Source organism: Aquila chrysaetos, chromosome 16 (assembly GCF_900496995.4).
Source record: "Aquila chrysaetos chrysaetos chromosome 16, bAquChr1.4, whole genome shotgun sequence".
Lineage (NCBI taxonomy): Eukaryota > Metazoa > Chordata > Aves > Accipitriformes > Accipitridae > Aquila > Aquila chrysaetos.
This window is the reverse complement of record NC_044019.1, coordinates 6,700,136-6,715,616: the sequence shown is the minus strand read 5'-3', so window position 1 is coordinate 6,715,616 and position 15,481 is coordinate 6,700,136. Positions and strand designations below refer to the sequence as shown.

Sequence of the window (15,481 nt, the reverse complement as noted above, 5' to 3'; positions counted from 1 at the left end):
ACTTGGAGCTCAGCAGGTTTAATGCTCTGCAGAGCCCCACTGGGCATCGGTGAGCACAGCTGGCCCCGTGCCACCTTCCCCTGGGCTCAGCCTTCCCCTGGGCTCGCTGCCAGGCCATGGGGGCTACTGGGAGAGCCAGGCATCCACCATGGGAGGCTGGCACCCACGGCAGGGCTGGCTGGCACAGGACCATGGCAAATCCTTGCTGTGCAAAGTGAGTACTGCAAGGTTGCACCCTGCGTGTACATACATGTACATACATGCATGCACACACATGCACGTACACCCAAGCACACATGTGCACATGCATACACACACACATGCATGCACGTGCGCATACAAATGCACTCACATGCACACAGGTGCAAACATGCACATATACATGCCCACTCACAGCCGCGTGCAGGTGCACAGGCATACGTGCACCCACATGTACCCATGCACCCCACCACGGACACTGCCAGGTCCAGCACTGCCACCCCGCTTTGGGGACAGGGCGATGCCCCACACTGGGCAGCAGAGCATCCAGGGGGATTTGGGGCCGGGCAGCCCCAGGGGCTGGTTTCCTCCCATGAAAGGCTGCACCCTGGTGAGTGTGGGCCCCTCTTGGCTCTTGTCCAATGCCGGAGCCGTGCCAGCTCCAGGGCATCACAGCAGCAAACCGTTAAAGGCATAATCCAAGCGCAGAGAAAATTGTTTTTTTAAACAGGTTTATTCCTCCAAGGGAGGTATTTGCTTGAGAGACTTCCACTATAAATTAAATCTTTCCCGGGATCCAGATCTATTGCCTCTGTGCAATAGAGCTGCTGTGGCGGGGGCTGCCGGCTGCTTCCCGGCCTTTTGGTAGGTACTGGGGGGGCTGACAGTGACCCCCTGACATGGTCCTGCGTGGTTGTCCCCATCCCCATCCTCATCCCCATCCTGGTCCTTGACCCTTCGGCAATGCCAGCATCAGCAAGTGATCCCGGCTGGAGGCAGATGCGGTACCCACAGCACTCGGGCATGGTGCAGCAGGTGGGATCCTGCGCTGGGTGCTGGTGATCCCTATGCTGGGCACAACAGGGGTATCACCAGGAGGTCCCGGCTCAGCCAAGGGCAGCCCTGGCCCTGCCACCCCCTCTAATTACCTCCCTATCCTTCCTCCAGCGCTTTTCCCACCTTTTCCCACTGCTGCTCCAAGGCTTCTAATGAATTTTGATAGTTACAATAAGCAAGTGATAATTTCTAAAAGAATGGAAAACAATTATTTGCTCTGTTGGGGGATTAGATGATATTTAGTCTCTATTTAATGGAAAACTAATTAAATTACATGAGCAAGTGAATAGAAATTTGTTGTTAATTATGAATTTTGTGAGCTACAAAGGCTAAATGATGATGGATTCTGTAATCTGCCGCGCTTTTTGCTAGACACCGAGATAAGATGACAGCTGAGAAAGAATGGCGTGAATGCATTTTAATTTCTATATCGATTCAATAACAGCCAGCTGAACAGCGATCCATTAACGGTGATCCGTGGGAGCTGACATTGATTGGCAGACTGATGGCTAATTATGTTAAAATTGGGAAAAGGTTGGTTAAATAGATGTGTGTTTATTGCTGGAGGTGGTTGGGGAAGTCGCTTCGGTTTGGTTTGCTCTGTCGCGGCCCTTCCCTTGGTCCCTGCGGGGCTGGGTGGGTGGAGGATGCCCTGCGTGGGGTGACACGAGGTGTCCCTCGGGGCTCTGAATCGCTGGGGTTTGGGGCTGTTCCCAGGAGAAGCGAGGAAGGATGGGTTCAGGGTCAAGGCCAGCACCAGAGGTGCTGGGTGTGGGCTGGTGTCCGGCACCCTTAGCACGAGCCTGATGCCCACCCAGATTTGGGCTCCCCATCACAGAGAGCACCCCTCATCCCAGGTATGGATTGTCCCTGACCCTGGGGATGGAGCATCCCTGACCCCAGGACTGAAGCAATCCTGACCCCAGGGATGGAGCAATCCTGACCCCAGAGCCGGAGCACCCCTGACCCTGGGACCGGGATGTCCCTGTCCCCAGGCCGCTCTGTCCCAGCACAGCCCTGAGGAGCCGTGTCCATCCCCGCTACCGGCTCCAGCTTGGCTGCCCCATCACAAGGTGCTGGGCTGCACCTCGTCACCTTCTCCCTCGCCTTGACAGGGCTGCTCTGCCACTCCGGCCACTGGTTAATTAGGGGCTTATTAGCATGAATCCTGGAGACCTTCATCCCTTGAGCAGCGAAGGTGTGCGTATCATGGGTCTTCACCCCAAATCCAGCCACCCATCAGCCTCTGGAGGGATTTAACCTGAGCTAGGCACAAACCCCATCCCTGCTCCCCGTTAAGGGGAATTACCCGCCTGGCTTAATTACACGTGACCTGTGCCAATGCTTTGCATGTGTTTATCCCACACTGATTTACACAGTGCGTTGGAATAAATATCTTTTCCCCATCACCGTAACGCAGATAGATGGGGCCCCTTCAAAGATTTCTTTGCCAATAAACATGCCAAAAATCATCATTTTGTCTTGTTCTGATGACTTAGTGCCATTAATTACTGCCTGAGTGGGTGACAGATGCTCACCAGCCCCCTTGGCTTTGTCTCCGCAGCAGCTCCCATGGGCTGGCACATCCCCACTGGCCTCTACCAAGGACATCCCTGAGTAGAGATCCGGTATAAATTTGCCCCCAGAATTCACATTCTGAATCATCACCAAGCCTGGACAGTGGTTTCAGCCCAAAAGAAGGAAAAAAAAATCAACCCCAAGAGCCCATGAGGAAAAGAAGGGGAAAAAAAAAAGCCAACTCCAATGCTAGGGCTTGGGGCTGCAAAACTGTGATGTCCCCTGGGTGTTTTCTATTAACCTAAAAACCACCTTTTTTTCCTGGTTTTGCCTTTTTTAAGGCAGCAAACAGCATCCCCAGCCTGGCTTGCCCTGCAGCAGCTTTGCACCTCCTTCTTCCCCCAAATAACTATTTGCTGGCTGTATTGGGAGCGTTGCTGATGCTCATCCTGGGGAGTCATATTTTATTTTTTGGCTCTGTTTGGAAACACTGAATAAATCTGGTGATGGATACAAGTGCCCAAAGTCCTGGTGTCCCAGCAGGAGTGCAGCTCTCCATGGCACATCCCTGCCTTCAGCTGGGGAAGGGGAGCAAAAGCTGCTGGTGGTGTGATTTCTTTCTGCTCTAGAATTTTTTGAGGGGAAAAAAAGGGAAAAAAAATGAATAAATAAATAAATAAAATCCCTGTGTTGGTTTTCTTGAGCAAAAAATAGACATTTTTGGGTAAAAAAACCAGTTTAGTGAAAAACCTCTATTTCCATGTGTTCTGTTTATACCCCTAGTAGAGAGATCTCTCGCTGGCATAAGGATCCAGGCTTTGTTTTACTTAAAACACCCCTTTTTGGTGGAAGAAGATGATTTTGTGTACCCAGGGAAGCGATCTCACCTGGCTCCTCCTGCCCCAGGGATGGAGGGCTTGGCCGGGCCAGATTCAGCCCCGCTGCCGGTCCCGGGGGGCTGCCAGAGCCCCTGGGTGAGTAGAGAGGTCACCGGCAGCTGTGCTAACTCCAGGCTTGAGGATGTCCCCGTGGCTGGTGACCTCCGCAGTGGCCATGGGGGACATCTCCTGTCATCCCCCCCCATGGGATGTAGGGTGGCAGTGAAGCGGAGGCTCAGCCCCAGGGGGAGACGGCTTCTCTCCCATCTCCATCCCAAAGGGCCAGGATGGGGACCAATGCCATACCCAGGCTCCTGGAGGGCAGGGATGCATTATTTGGGATGAGGCTCTGGCATCACCATCGCAATGGGTGTTGGGGAAACCGAGGCCTGCCAGGGCTTGGTGGCAGCTCTGGGTGCACATCAAAGCACATATCTTCACATCCCCATGAATGAATAACATGACCCCGATTTAATTTCCTCCTAATATTTCCTCTGTAATTTTGGTCATCAGGTTTTTTTCTTGGGGGGAAAAAAAAAAAAAGCCAAGGGTTGTGGGGTCTGGAGGGTGGTGGGTTATGAGCGGAGCCAAAGACAAAATGTTGGGCTTGTTTCCCACCCGCTCACAAATGAAGTTATCTCCTTGCCTTCTAGGGAAGTGCCTTGACATGCTATATTGACCTTTTTTAATCTAAAATTGATTCCTCCCGAAACTCCACCTGGTCGAGAGCCAGGCAGGATCTCGGCTCCATTGTATTGGTTTTCATAATTGTACATCAGGGTGATTTGCCTTTCTCTGGTATTTTTTGGAGCTGATGGGGAGAGTTGAACTGAGCAGATTTGCCTGGCCATTGCCAAGGAGATGCTATGGGGCGGTTGGGTCCTCATCTTTTTTCGACCCATGGGGTGAAACCAGTCCCTCTGGTCCAGATTTCTGCTGTGCTCAAACCCTAGAGGAACCCACAAGCTCGATCCTGGAGATGGGTCTGGTCGCCCTGCCTTATGCACCCAGATAACCCCTAGGAGCCTGGGACACCTCTCCCCATGGGATGAGGGTGCTGGGACCTCTCTCAGGCTCTTGGTGAGGACCTGGAGATGATGGAGCCAGCAACACTGGGGGTGATGGAGTCAAGCCTGCAGTGGGGGTGTCACAAGGGGGCCAGGTCCATGGGTGGGATCCTCGGCAGCCTGCATGGCAAGGCGTGGGTGTACGCAGGGCTGGTGGAGGTTGCAGCTCACTGTGCACTCACTTAACCAGCCTGAGATAGCGTGGAATAAATGCAGAGGTCCCTGTGTTTCAAACACCCACTGGCTCAGTCTGGGTTCAACCACCCCTCCCAGGACCCCTGGTTAAGAGGATTGCTTGGTGAACCCACTGCATTTTTGCGGCATGGTTTTTGCATTCATGGAAGCGTTTGCTGCAAAGCCCTGTCCTTCAGCCATGCGCGGGCCTCCCGAAACACTCCTGGGAGCACAGAACAGCTGGGAGGGAGAGAAATTCCCACCACGGAGGATGAAGGAAAAGCTCCAGGTGTGGCAGGTGCTGTAGGTTGGTCCCAGCAGTGCATGGGGACGTGTGGTCTGGCTGGGCCCCTGCAAGCTTGGATGGGCCAGGTTAGACCATGGCCAGACCGACACTTGCACACAAACACATCTGTAATGTTGCAGCCCCTCGGATCCCCTGCAGAGCTGCTCTGACACCTAGGAGTGTGTGGGGCTTGTTTAGGAGATGCTTCCTTATAAAAATCAGGACTGAGGATTAAGAAATCATAGAACTGAAAAGCAGCGAACTCTTCCCAAGTCCTTCTGCTGGGTGGCATTTCAGAAGGAGGTTTCTAAAGCACTGGAAAAGCAGCATCCCAGTTATTCCTTGGCAGATGTGCACTCTCCAATCCCCCTGAAGGTGTGCTATGAAAAAAGAACAAAGGCGAGCTGGGTGGGTGGCGGTTAAGGGCCATACCCTGCCAGCTCTGCCTGCACCCACCTCCTTGTCCAGACCTGCTGGATTTGAGCCTGCGAGCCCTCCAGGAGCAGAGACCCAAAGCCGGACGGCTGGGTGCTCTCTTGCCTCCAGCCAGCGGTCGCTCCCGGCTCTGGAGCCACGTGTGCTGGGCTGTGGAGCAGGGCTCTGCAGGGTCATCTTGTGGGCTTTCCTCCCAGGGCTGGGCCATCTGTGCTCCCTGCAAACCCAGCTGCTGCCCTGGCAGGGCCACCCCAGGGACGCCCCCAGAGGAGGTGGCTGCGAGGTCCCTGTGCTGCGGGTCCAGGCAACACCCAAGGGCCGCAGGGCCGAAGGAAGGGGGAGGGCAGCAGCTCACCAGCCCTTTGCATTTGCAAACCGCCGGGATTTAACCCAGCCCCACCTGGCTCCGGAGGGGAAAAAAAAAAAAAAAAAATCTGCGATTAAAAAGACAAACACCGACGATAACGAAAGGCGGGCACGACCAGGAGCCGCGCCTGCCGCCGGCTGCGGCGAGGGGGCCGCGCTGCCCCGCGCCCCCGGAAGCCGCCAAGGGCTCGGCGTGGCTCTGGCGTGCCCGGCCTCGCCTCCCCCCCGCCCGGCCGCGCCGCCCGCCGGGCTCCGCCGGGAGCGCGTCTCGCCTTGTTCCGGCGGCCGCGGCCCGCCCTGCCCGGCGCGCCCCCGACCCCACCCGCCGCCTCCTCCCCGCCCGCCCCCGGGGCGCGGAGCGCGGCTGTGCGGGAGAGACAATAGAGGGGCCGGGCGGGCTCCGCGCAAACCTGCGCGCCCCGGGGATGGATGGCGAGGTGTGCGCGGCCCCGGGGTCCCTGCACCGGGGGATGGGGCTGTAGCGGGCTCGGGGGGAGCGGGGCTTGGAGCGGGGGGAAGGCGGAGAAGGGAGGCGATGCCCCTTTCTGAGCCCAGCCCGCCTCTGTGCTAACCTGGCAGGATGCGGGAGACGGCAGGGCTGCTGTGAAGAAAGTACTGGGGCTGGCCGGAGGCTGGAGAGCGGGACATGTTGCTGGTGCCCCCCTGATGCTCCCCGGGTGGCGGCTCTGCTGGCGAAGGGGAGGCTGGTGAGGAGCTGGAGGACGGCGACGCGAGGCCACGGTGGGGGAAATCCGAGGCTCCGGCTGGGAAACCATGGGGAGATGCAATGGGAGATGTACGCTGGTCGGATTCTGCTGCCTGCAGCTGGTAAGGCGAGGGGCCGTCCGCGCTCATCAGCATGCCGGGTTGTGCTTTGTGCGAAATGTTGGCTGTCACCGCTACCCACTCTGTCTCGGCGGTGACCTTGCTTGGGGATGCTTCACTGCCACCCAAAAAAAAAAAAAAAAAGAAAAAGAAAAAATAATAATCCAGGAGGACCGAATGCCACCCTCGTCCCCTACCTCAATCCAGCGCTGGCTGGAGTTGAGGCTGGGGAGATGGATGCCAACCAGTTCCCTGTGCTGTCAGCGCCTGGGGATGTGTCTCCAGCAGGTGTGAGCTTTGTTCCCAACTGCAGTCTCTTCCCTCTGAGTTCGCTCCCACTGGTGGTCTCCCATCCTGGTGACTCCAAGGATGTTTCTTGGGGTGCTGGTCCCCTGAGTCGGGGCAAGAGGGAAACTTGGAGCCGCTGCCAGCACTTTGTAAACTCTCCTGCTTTCGAGCGGGACCCGTCTGCCCGCGGCCGGGGGACGCTGGGATGTTGCGGGCAGAGAGAAGGGAGAGGTTTAATTTTAATAGGATTGTCGGTCTTCGTAATAATTAGTTGCCACGCTTGCCGCCGCCTCTGAATCAATCTTCATCAGGCTGCTGACAGAGGAGCAGGCGAAGGCAGCGCGTGGGGTATTCGGGGGGTTTTCAGCTAAAACCAGTGCCGATGAGGTTGCGATTAATTATCCCGGCTGGGTGGTTCGTTAACGGAGAATCAGCATCTTCCAACTTGCCCCTACGGCCATGCCGGGGCTCGTCGTGGCGAGGAAAATGAGGGGGGGATTGCCGAAACGCGTGGCGGTCAGCCTGTGATGTCCCCGGGGATCGGGGGGGTGATGGGGTGGATGGAGGCAGCGATGGAAACGGGCTCCGGATCTGCTCTGGAGATGATGGTGGCATCCTGCTGACAGGCACTTTCTTCCCGGCATTGCTCTTGTTCATTCTCCATCCTTTGGAAGGGAGCGAGTGGGGAGGGGTCCCTACCTTTGGATAGAGGGGGGGGACCAGGCTTCCCTGGGAGGGACACAAGAAGCTTCGAAGCCAGTCCTGGACCCCGGGGAGTGGAGCCACAGTGGGCTTATCCCTGGGGTGAAGTCCCACCATTCCCAGCGGGAATGGCCTCTCGTGTCCCCAGCTGTCCGCCCGGTTTGGTCTGTAAAGTCTTGCTTTGCGTTTCGCTCACCTTCCCCCTTATTCAGAATAAATCCAACGGGTGTTTTTTGGGTGTGCGGGAGTTTCCTGGCCTTCGGTCACTTTTTTTTTACCACTCAGCTCCCAAACAGGTTTGTTGGCATTTATTCCCTGAGATATCCCAGATCCAAGAGATTTTAATCTATTTATTTTAGGGGAAGAACTGAATCGGCGCGAGCTCCCGGGCTGGGAGAGCAGCTCCTGCTCACACCCGGAGAAACTTTGCGCTGCAGATTGAGGTCAGGCTTTCCTCTCCACCCCTCACCCTGTGTGTCCTGGTGCTGCTGGCATCCCCAAAGGCTTGGCTCCAAAATTGTCCCTTCCCGGTGGCTTTTCCACCCCAGGCTCACCCCGTACTCCAGCTTATCCCCTCCCAGCCTGCGGGATGCTCTCCCAAGCTCCTTCCCAGCTCCAGAGGCAGCAGCGTGCATCCCGCCAGCCATGGGGAGATGTCCCCCACCCCCAGCACCCCATCCCGCAGCGGTGGCACCCACACCGCCCCACGGCGAAAAGGTGCCACTGGGTGCCCTGCCCGGGGTGGGGGGGGTCTGGGTGCCCACCCACAGCCCTGGCCTGAGCCAACCCCAGGGCAGTGGAGGTGGCGGGTGCCATCAGGGTGTCCCCTTGGGTGATCGAGGCCAATATTCATCCCTGAGGTGGCATGGCCAGGGTGTGTGGACCAGGCGGTGCTGAGGTTTGGGAGGGGACGATGGGGAGCCGGGATGACGCCTGACCCCAGCTCTGCTCCTCTGCTCTGCTTCAACTGCTCTGTGCCACCCCCAACATGGGGATGGCACCGTGGGGAACGTGTCCCCCCCGTCCAGGTAGCCCTGATGCCCGTTCTGGGTCCTCTGTACTATGGGGGTGGGGGGTGACAGCCGTGCTCCCAGTGCCCTCAGCCGCTGGGGCTGGGGATGGACTGGTGTGTTCTGGGACTGCCCGGGAAGCCGTGCCCCATTGCTGCAGGGTCAGCTTGTGCCAACAGCGAGGCTACCCAGCGAGCATGCTGGCTTCCTAAACCTCACCAGCTAGCCTGTGCCTCAGTTTCCCTTAAACAAAGCAGTGTGGGTGAGATGCAGCCTGCCCTGGGGTGATGGACCATCTCTGGCTGGTCCTCGCTGCCAGGCCACCTACCCGCAGGCACCTTCCTGTGGCTCCCCGGGTGCCGCTGTGACCCTGCGGGCACCTTCTCATGTCCCCGTTGGTTTCCCCAATATTTGCAACCTGATCCCTGGGGGATGAGCCCCTGGTCCTTTGTCCCCCCTGGACATGGGGGATGCTCGTGGTGGCTGCAGGGTGCCAGGGTACTGCTGGCACCCACTGGGTACAAGGTCCACATGCAAGGTCCCCCATGCTGGGGTGGGATAAGGCAGGTCTGGAGAGGCAACACGCCCTGCCCAGTGCGGGCAGAGCCCTGCCTGCTCCACCCCACGCAGCCCAGACCTCGGGGCAGTAGTTGCACCTGAACTAGTTTGGGAAACTGGTTTTCAGGCCATGGCATAGTGGGGAGCCTGGGCAGCCCCTTTGGAGCATCCAAATGTCCTTCATGCTCCTTCTCCGCCGCTTGGTGAGGTGATGCTGCAAGCGCTGGGTGTCTCCATTCCCAGGGGACAAGCAGCACCCGCCAGATTTTGCTTCCGTTTATGTTTTTTTCTCTGGAAAAACCCCAGGGATCCACTTGTCAGGTGCCCACCGGCTCTGCCCCACCTTGAGAGGGGCTGCCGGGAGATATTTATGCTGATGAGGTGGGATGAAATCAAAATTCTCAGTTATTTGCTGGTCCTCCCCATCATCTGGGAGACTGAATAACTGGCTGGGGGTTTGTGGTGGCGTAGTAAACCTTTCTTGGGGATGCCCATTGTTGTTGGGAGGACCTATCTTTTCTTTATGCGAAGGCGAGAGCCACTGAGGTGGTTGGGTGGAAAATGAACCCGGAGGTGATGCTGCCCTGCTTGCCACTGCCAGCATGGGCACAGGGGTGTGAGAGCCACAAGCCGTGACTCTTGTTAACTCTGAAGCCTAGTGGTGTCAGCTGCAGATTGGGACAGCTGCACTGCCGTGGGGGGGGGGGGGGGGGGCAGTGTACCCAACCTCAGAGGCAGTGATACGGGATATCGGGATGTGGACTGCTGGAAGTTGAGGTCTGGCTGGATCCGGCCGGCTGCTGTCACACGCCCCTTGGCCGTCCCATTCTGTACCCTGGGGCTCAGGCGCTGGCGCAGGGCAGGCTTGCTTGAGTGGGCTCCTTCTCTGTCCCAAAGTGGTGACTCCATTGCCTCACCCTGCAGCGTGGGGCTCATTGGGGGGTAGGATACAGGTCCCGCCCCAGAGCTGGGTGGGGACAGGAGATGCTCAGCACTCCCATCTCTGCCTGGCAGAGCTCGGCGTTGCTCTGAACCAGGGTTTCATTTCCTTCTTTGTTTCTCTCCTTCTCCTTTAATTGGCTGGAAAAGCAAAGCTCGGTTGGCACCTCCCGCCCCACTGAGCCTGCCGGAGCCTGCCAGGCTGGCGTCGTGCAGTGCCATGCCGTGCCATGCCATGCTGTACCACGCTGCGTCGGCACTGGCATCCTTCCTCCTGCAGCCTCCTGGGGTCGGGGTGCAGGGAGAGGGGCCGTGGGTCCATCCCATCCTGCCTGCCCGAGCTGTGGGGTTCACACCGAGAGCCTCCGGGATGCAACCTCCCATCACCGAGCCTGGAGAAGGAGCTAACGGGGTTGGCTTAACGAAGGATGGGCAAAGGGAGAGGCTGGTGCCATCCCCTGCATGCCTCAACCACCCACCAGCCCTGTGTGACGTCCCCTTCCCCAGCAGGACCACGCTGCACCCTCGGGAGCCTCATGGCCCTGCTGTCCCCTGCCAGCCCCACCACCCCTCCTGCCCTCATTTGCCCATTTTTGGTCACCAACCCTCTGGCTCCGGCACCTGCAAGAGTCAGCCACCTCTGACATCTGCCAGCATCTTTTGTCCTCGCACGGTTCCCATCGTGCCCGAACCCCGGCACGAGGACAGCGGGGTCAGAGCTGCCCCCGGCCACCTTCCCACCGCCAGGGAAGGGGGAAAGGAGCCCAGGCTGAACTCTGGATGGGGTTTTTCAATTACACAATTAAATGCACAATTAGGTATAATTACCAGTGCTCAGAAGGTGCGACTGTTCATAATAGGCATGTAATCTACTGCAGTCACTGTTTGTACTGCTCGGCTCCGCTCCCTAATGATTATGGAAAGCTTTCACATTTGCATGGTTGCCATGGAAATGGGGGGGCTGACGGAGACATCAGGGATGGCGAGCCCCTCGTTTCCCCGCACCCCAGCTCCGCGGGATGGGACACGATGGGTGCAGCGATGCCTCCGCGCCTGGGGATGCTGTGGGCTGGTGGGTGCTGGCGGGGAGGAATGGGGATGCTCTGGGGATGGGCAGCGTCGAGGATCCAGAGACAGCCCCAAGGTGGGAACTGTATGTGTTAGAGGCATGAAAAACCCCAATCCACCTTGTCACCTCCCCAGGTGACCACCCCAAGAGCCACAGGAGGGACCACGGGTGCGGGTGGCCATGGAGAAGCATGCCAGCCTGGCGAGACCTCCGCGTGGATGTGCATCCTCTGGCGCATCCGCATTATTCACAGGCAGAGCTTTGCTTGACAGGCCGCTATAAAGGTTTATTGGTGCGCGTTTGGGAAGGCAGAGCGTTACAGCTCGCAATTAAAACCGCGATTAAAGTGCAGTACGTCTAAATTTGCAGGACCAGCTAATGTGCACCCAAGAGTATTAACGAGACCGGTTGAAGAACTCTCTAAATCATTCATGCCAGTTTGTAACAGAGCTGGGAGCGATGGGGACTGGAAAATAAATGTCTCGGAGGGCTGGGTTGTAGAGAAAGTAAAGAGGATGAGCCAGAAAACAGCCTGGCCCAACACCGAAGCCGTGAGAGCATGGGAAGGAAAGGTTGATGCACGATGTGATCAGCAAAGCCTAAAAGCCAGTGGCCTAATTGATGTCTGGGAAAATGAATCTCGTCCAGCCAAACTTGATCTTGTTTCTTATTGAGCTCACAAGTTTGGCTGCTGAAAGGGACTGAGCTGCCATAATAGTGTTTAGATGCCGATAAGCAATTTGATTTAATCCCAGGTGGCTTTCTGTTAGGAAAAAAATTAGCGCTATAAAAAATCAATGATGCTCGTTTCAGTAATAGAAAGAAGAGAAGGAATAAAATCATCACAGGAGAAAACGTGTGGACCAATGGGAGGATGGTGAGCACCGCTTGGCGCAGGGCGAGTCAGAGACAGGCCCCCCGGTACCACATCCCTGCCAGCCCGTGGGGCAGCTGGGTCTCCCATCCCAAAATACGTCACCAAGACATCGGGAGGGGATCGGGAAGAGAGATCTGAGGTTGGAAGATGCGGCAAAGCGGCCTCTTGAGAAGCTCAGTCTCTGTGGCTGGTCCGAGGGAAGACGGGGAGGTGGAAGAGATTCCCAGTACCAACAGTCCTTAATGCAGGAGAAATAAGGCAAAGAGAGTGGGTTGGGGGGAGAAAAGCGGCTTTTTAGCCCCAAAGGTGATTAACCGCAGCAAGAAATTACCTCTGGGTGTGACGGCTTTTCCCTGCTGCCTTTGGCCAGTGCTTGCCCCGGGCTTGATGCTGGCAGTTGACTCCATGCATGTGCGGGGGATGCAGGGGACAGCAGGGACGTCCCCGTGCCGGTGACAATTGGACATGCTTGGGAGGTGCCGAGTGCCCTGGGTTGTGTATCGGCAGTGAACCGGTTGGTTTTGCTGCGGGAACTCGCTGCTCGTGGATCGATGAACATCTCGGCCAAGCTCCTTGTGGCTTTATTTGTTTGCAGACTTGGAGCCCCGAGGGATGCTCTCCCCCAGCCCGATGGCTCCCACCACTTTGTCCCTCTGCAATGGAGCTGTCGGCTCCTCTCCCCCCAGTTTCTCTGGAGAGAAAGCACAGGGAGGACCTCGAGGGGCTGAATAACTGAGCAGGGAGAAGGATTCGGGGTTCAAACAGTTCAGAACTCATTGTGGAGAGAAATTAATTTCCTGATGGGAAACCCACGTCCCTTTCTGGGACTTGGACCCGGCGCTAAGCCCGCCGCATTGCCAGTCCTGCACTGATCCTGCTTCACCCACAAATGTCGATACAGCACTGGTTACGGCTGTTGGGAGGATGCTGGGTGCAGGCACTGGGGTACCGGCATCCTCCCGGCTTTGCACTGATGCTCTGGGGCTGGAAAAGGGCTTTGTAACCCGGCAGCCATTGTGCATCACCCCGGGGAGCGGGGTCCTGCCAGCATCGCCTCCCTCCAGGGGGCTGGGGACCCCTTGGGATGCTGCAGCCATCGCTGGGTACCGAGGCTTGGGTATATACTTATGGAAAGGGGAGAAAATGGCCGGGAGCACACGGCAGGGATGAAAGACCCACAAAACCCTAACGTTCCCATCAAGTCCGGCCGCACGTCTTAACAGCTCCTCCAGCGCCGGCCGGCAAGATGCAGGTTATTATGTATTGATCGCTGCGGCACCTGGCCAAGCCGAGCTGTAGGCGGGCAGCTTCAGACCCCTCTCATCCCGGCAGTCCAGGCTGTATCCCCCTCCCTCATCCTCCTGGGATGCCCGGGGATGTCCTCGTCCCCATCACAGCATAGAGCTGGGAGCAGTTTTTGGCTGGAAGTGATGGAGCATTGGGGGTTGAGTGGGGAGAAAATACTCTGCCTGAATCCCAGGGGGATGCTCAGAAGGTCAGAGCAGCTCAGGGTGCGCCCCTTGGCATGTTTTTTTTTCTTCCCCTCATTTGAAAGCAGCTCTTTATTTCAATTTTCAAAATATGTACGTAACGGCCTGGAAAACTGGAAAGGCAAAGTTGGCAGAGAGCAGCCCCCGTCATATTTAAACAGGACATTAAACCCCGAGTGGTTTATTAATAAGATTAATAACAGCTCCCATGTGCTTGGCTGGGAAATTTCACCCGTCTTTGGTTTTCACTCTGCAGCAGAAGGAGATTTGGGGGAGAAAAAACCAATTGCCCAAGTGCTACTTTGCCTGCACCCACATGGGAGCGGCGGGTCAGGATGCGGCCGCGCCACAGCCATCCCTCCCACCCTGCCCCAACGGGGGTCCTACGCTGGCACATTTTGCCTTATTTTCCAGTGATTTTTACAGCCAGTTGCCCCTGCACTGGGGCAGGAGGTACCGCAGGGACCCACGTTGGGGTGATGTTTCCTTCTTCCCCATCAGGGATCGGCTGCTGGGAGCCTGCAGGCAGTTGGGGGGCTCGGCATGGGTTTTGGTGGGCTTGGCACATCCTGGTGATGCTGGGGGGTTTAGGAAACCCCCCAGCTTCGAGGGAGGGATGCAGGATGTCATGGGGTGGGTTTCGAGGGGTATGTTTGGGCTGCTCTGATGCCCAAAAGCATACACAAGTATTTAGGGGGGCTGTAGGGTGGACCCCATTGGAGGGGGGACCCTACGCAGAAATGCTGGGGCAGTTTCTGCCCCTGTCACTCCTGTCCCCACGTGGTCCCACGTGGCCTTCATCGCTTCGTGGCTTGAGGCAACACATGAATCAAGAAAATCCTCCCAACGGTGTTTTGTGAGCCCTGGAGGGGAACGCGGGGTGGGCTGGGGAAGAGGGGTGTCCCACCAGCCCCTCGGGAACCTGAGTAGGTCCCCCAGGAGCACCCATGGCAGGTTGGTCCTGCATTGGCTGGGGGCCACCTGCTGCCACCCCTCCAGGGGACTGTGGCTGCATAAGGGGGTGCAGGATCAGGCCCGGACTCCTCCCTAGTCAAACATCTCATCCCTGTAGTCCTCAGACAGGGATCGAGCTGTGGGAGCACAGAGCTTTCCAAGGGCTATTCCCCCCCTCAAAATCCTTCCCACCACCCTCAGCCCTCCCTTCGCGATCAGGGATCGGCTCCCAGGAGCCCTCAGGGAATCGGGGGGCTCGGCACGGGTGTTGGGGGGCTTGGCACATCCCGGTGGTGCCTGGGAGGCCTTAGGAAGCAGGAGCTTCGAGGGAGGGATGCAGGAGAGCACGGCTTGGGTTTGGAGGGGAACATCCCAGAGCTGCTCAGATGTCCAAAAGCGTGCGAGAAAACATAAGTATTTGGGGGGCTGCGGTGAATCTGGCTGCATCCCCCCAGGGCTGGCGGGACTCCCGAGCTGAGCTGGGGACTGTTTGCAGCCCATGACAGGGACAGTTTGGGAATCACCCAAAGAGGGGACTTCCCACGCAGCCCTTCATCACACGCGCGTGTGGAAGTTGGTCACTGCGCACGAGTGGTGCCGTGTCCTGGCTCTGAGCTGGCAACGGGGACCTGTCCCCTTGGGGGGGACACTGGGGGAGGCGGCACTGCGGCGTGGTGCAGCCCCCGGCACTGAGCATCCCACGGGCACCCCGTGGGGCTGGCGGTGACAATGGCACTGCAAAGCCACCGGCACAGGCTCCCGGCCTGGCTGTGTCCTGGCACGCTCGTCATCCTCACTGCCCAGACTGGGACATCTCAGCAGAGGACATGGCCACCGTGCCTGGCCCATGGACGCAGCTGCACTGTCACACACAGGGGACACAACCAGAGGCAAGGCAGGGAGCAAACTGAGGGCTGGCCTGCTGCTTGGCTCTCAGGCTAATTACCTTGATTAGGGTTAATTAGCACTCTGGGTCACTCTGGTCTCTTCCGATAACTGGATCGATAGTG

At 57.7% G+C, this 15,481-nt stretch overlaps 1 protein-coding gene across 4 annotated transcripts in view; it reads left to right on the top strand.

The window, feature by feature from the left end:
• The first annotated feature begins 6,480 nt into the window (after positions 1–6,480).
• Positions 6,481–15,481, top strand: part of NKAIN1 (sodium/potassium transporting ATPase interacting 1) — a 38,998-nt gene continuing 29,997 nt past the window's right edge. For 3 of the 4 annotated variants that reach the window (XR_003926973.1, XM_030039552.1, XM_030039551.1), the window contains exon 1: positions 6,485–6,587. Coding sequence is in view for 2 of the 4 variants with exons in the window: in XM_030039552.1 (XP_029895412.1) it covers positions 6,534–6,587 (54 nt within the window). In the remaining 2 variants the exon portion in view is untranslated. Of the gene's footprint in view, positions 6,588–7,933; positions 8,018–15,481 lie in introns of all 4 variants that reach the window. The other variant, XR_003926974.1, reaches the window with a different exon arrangement.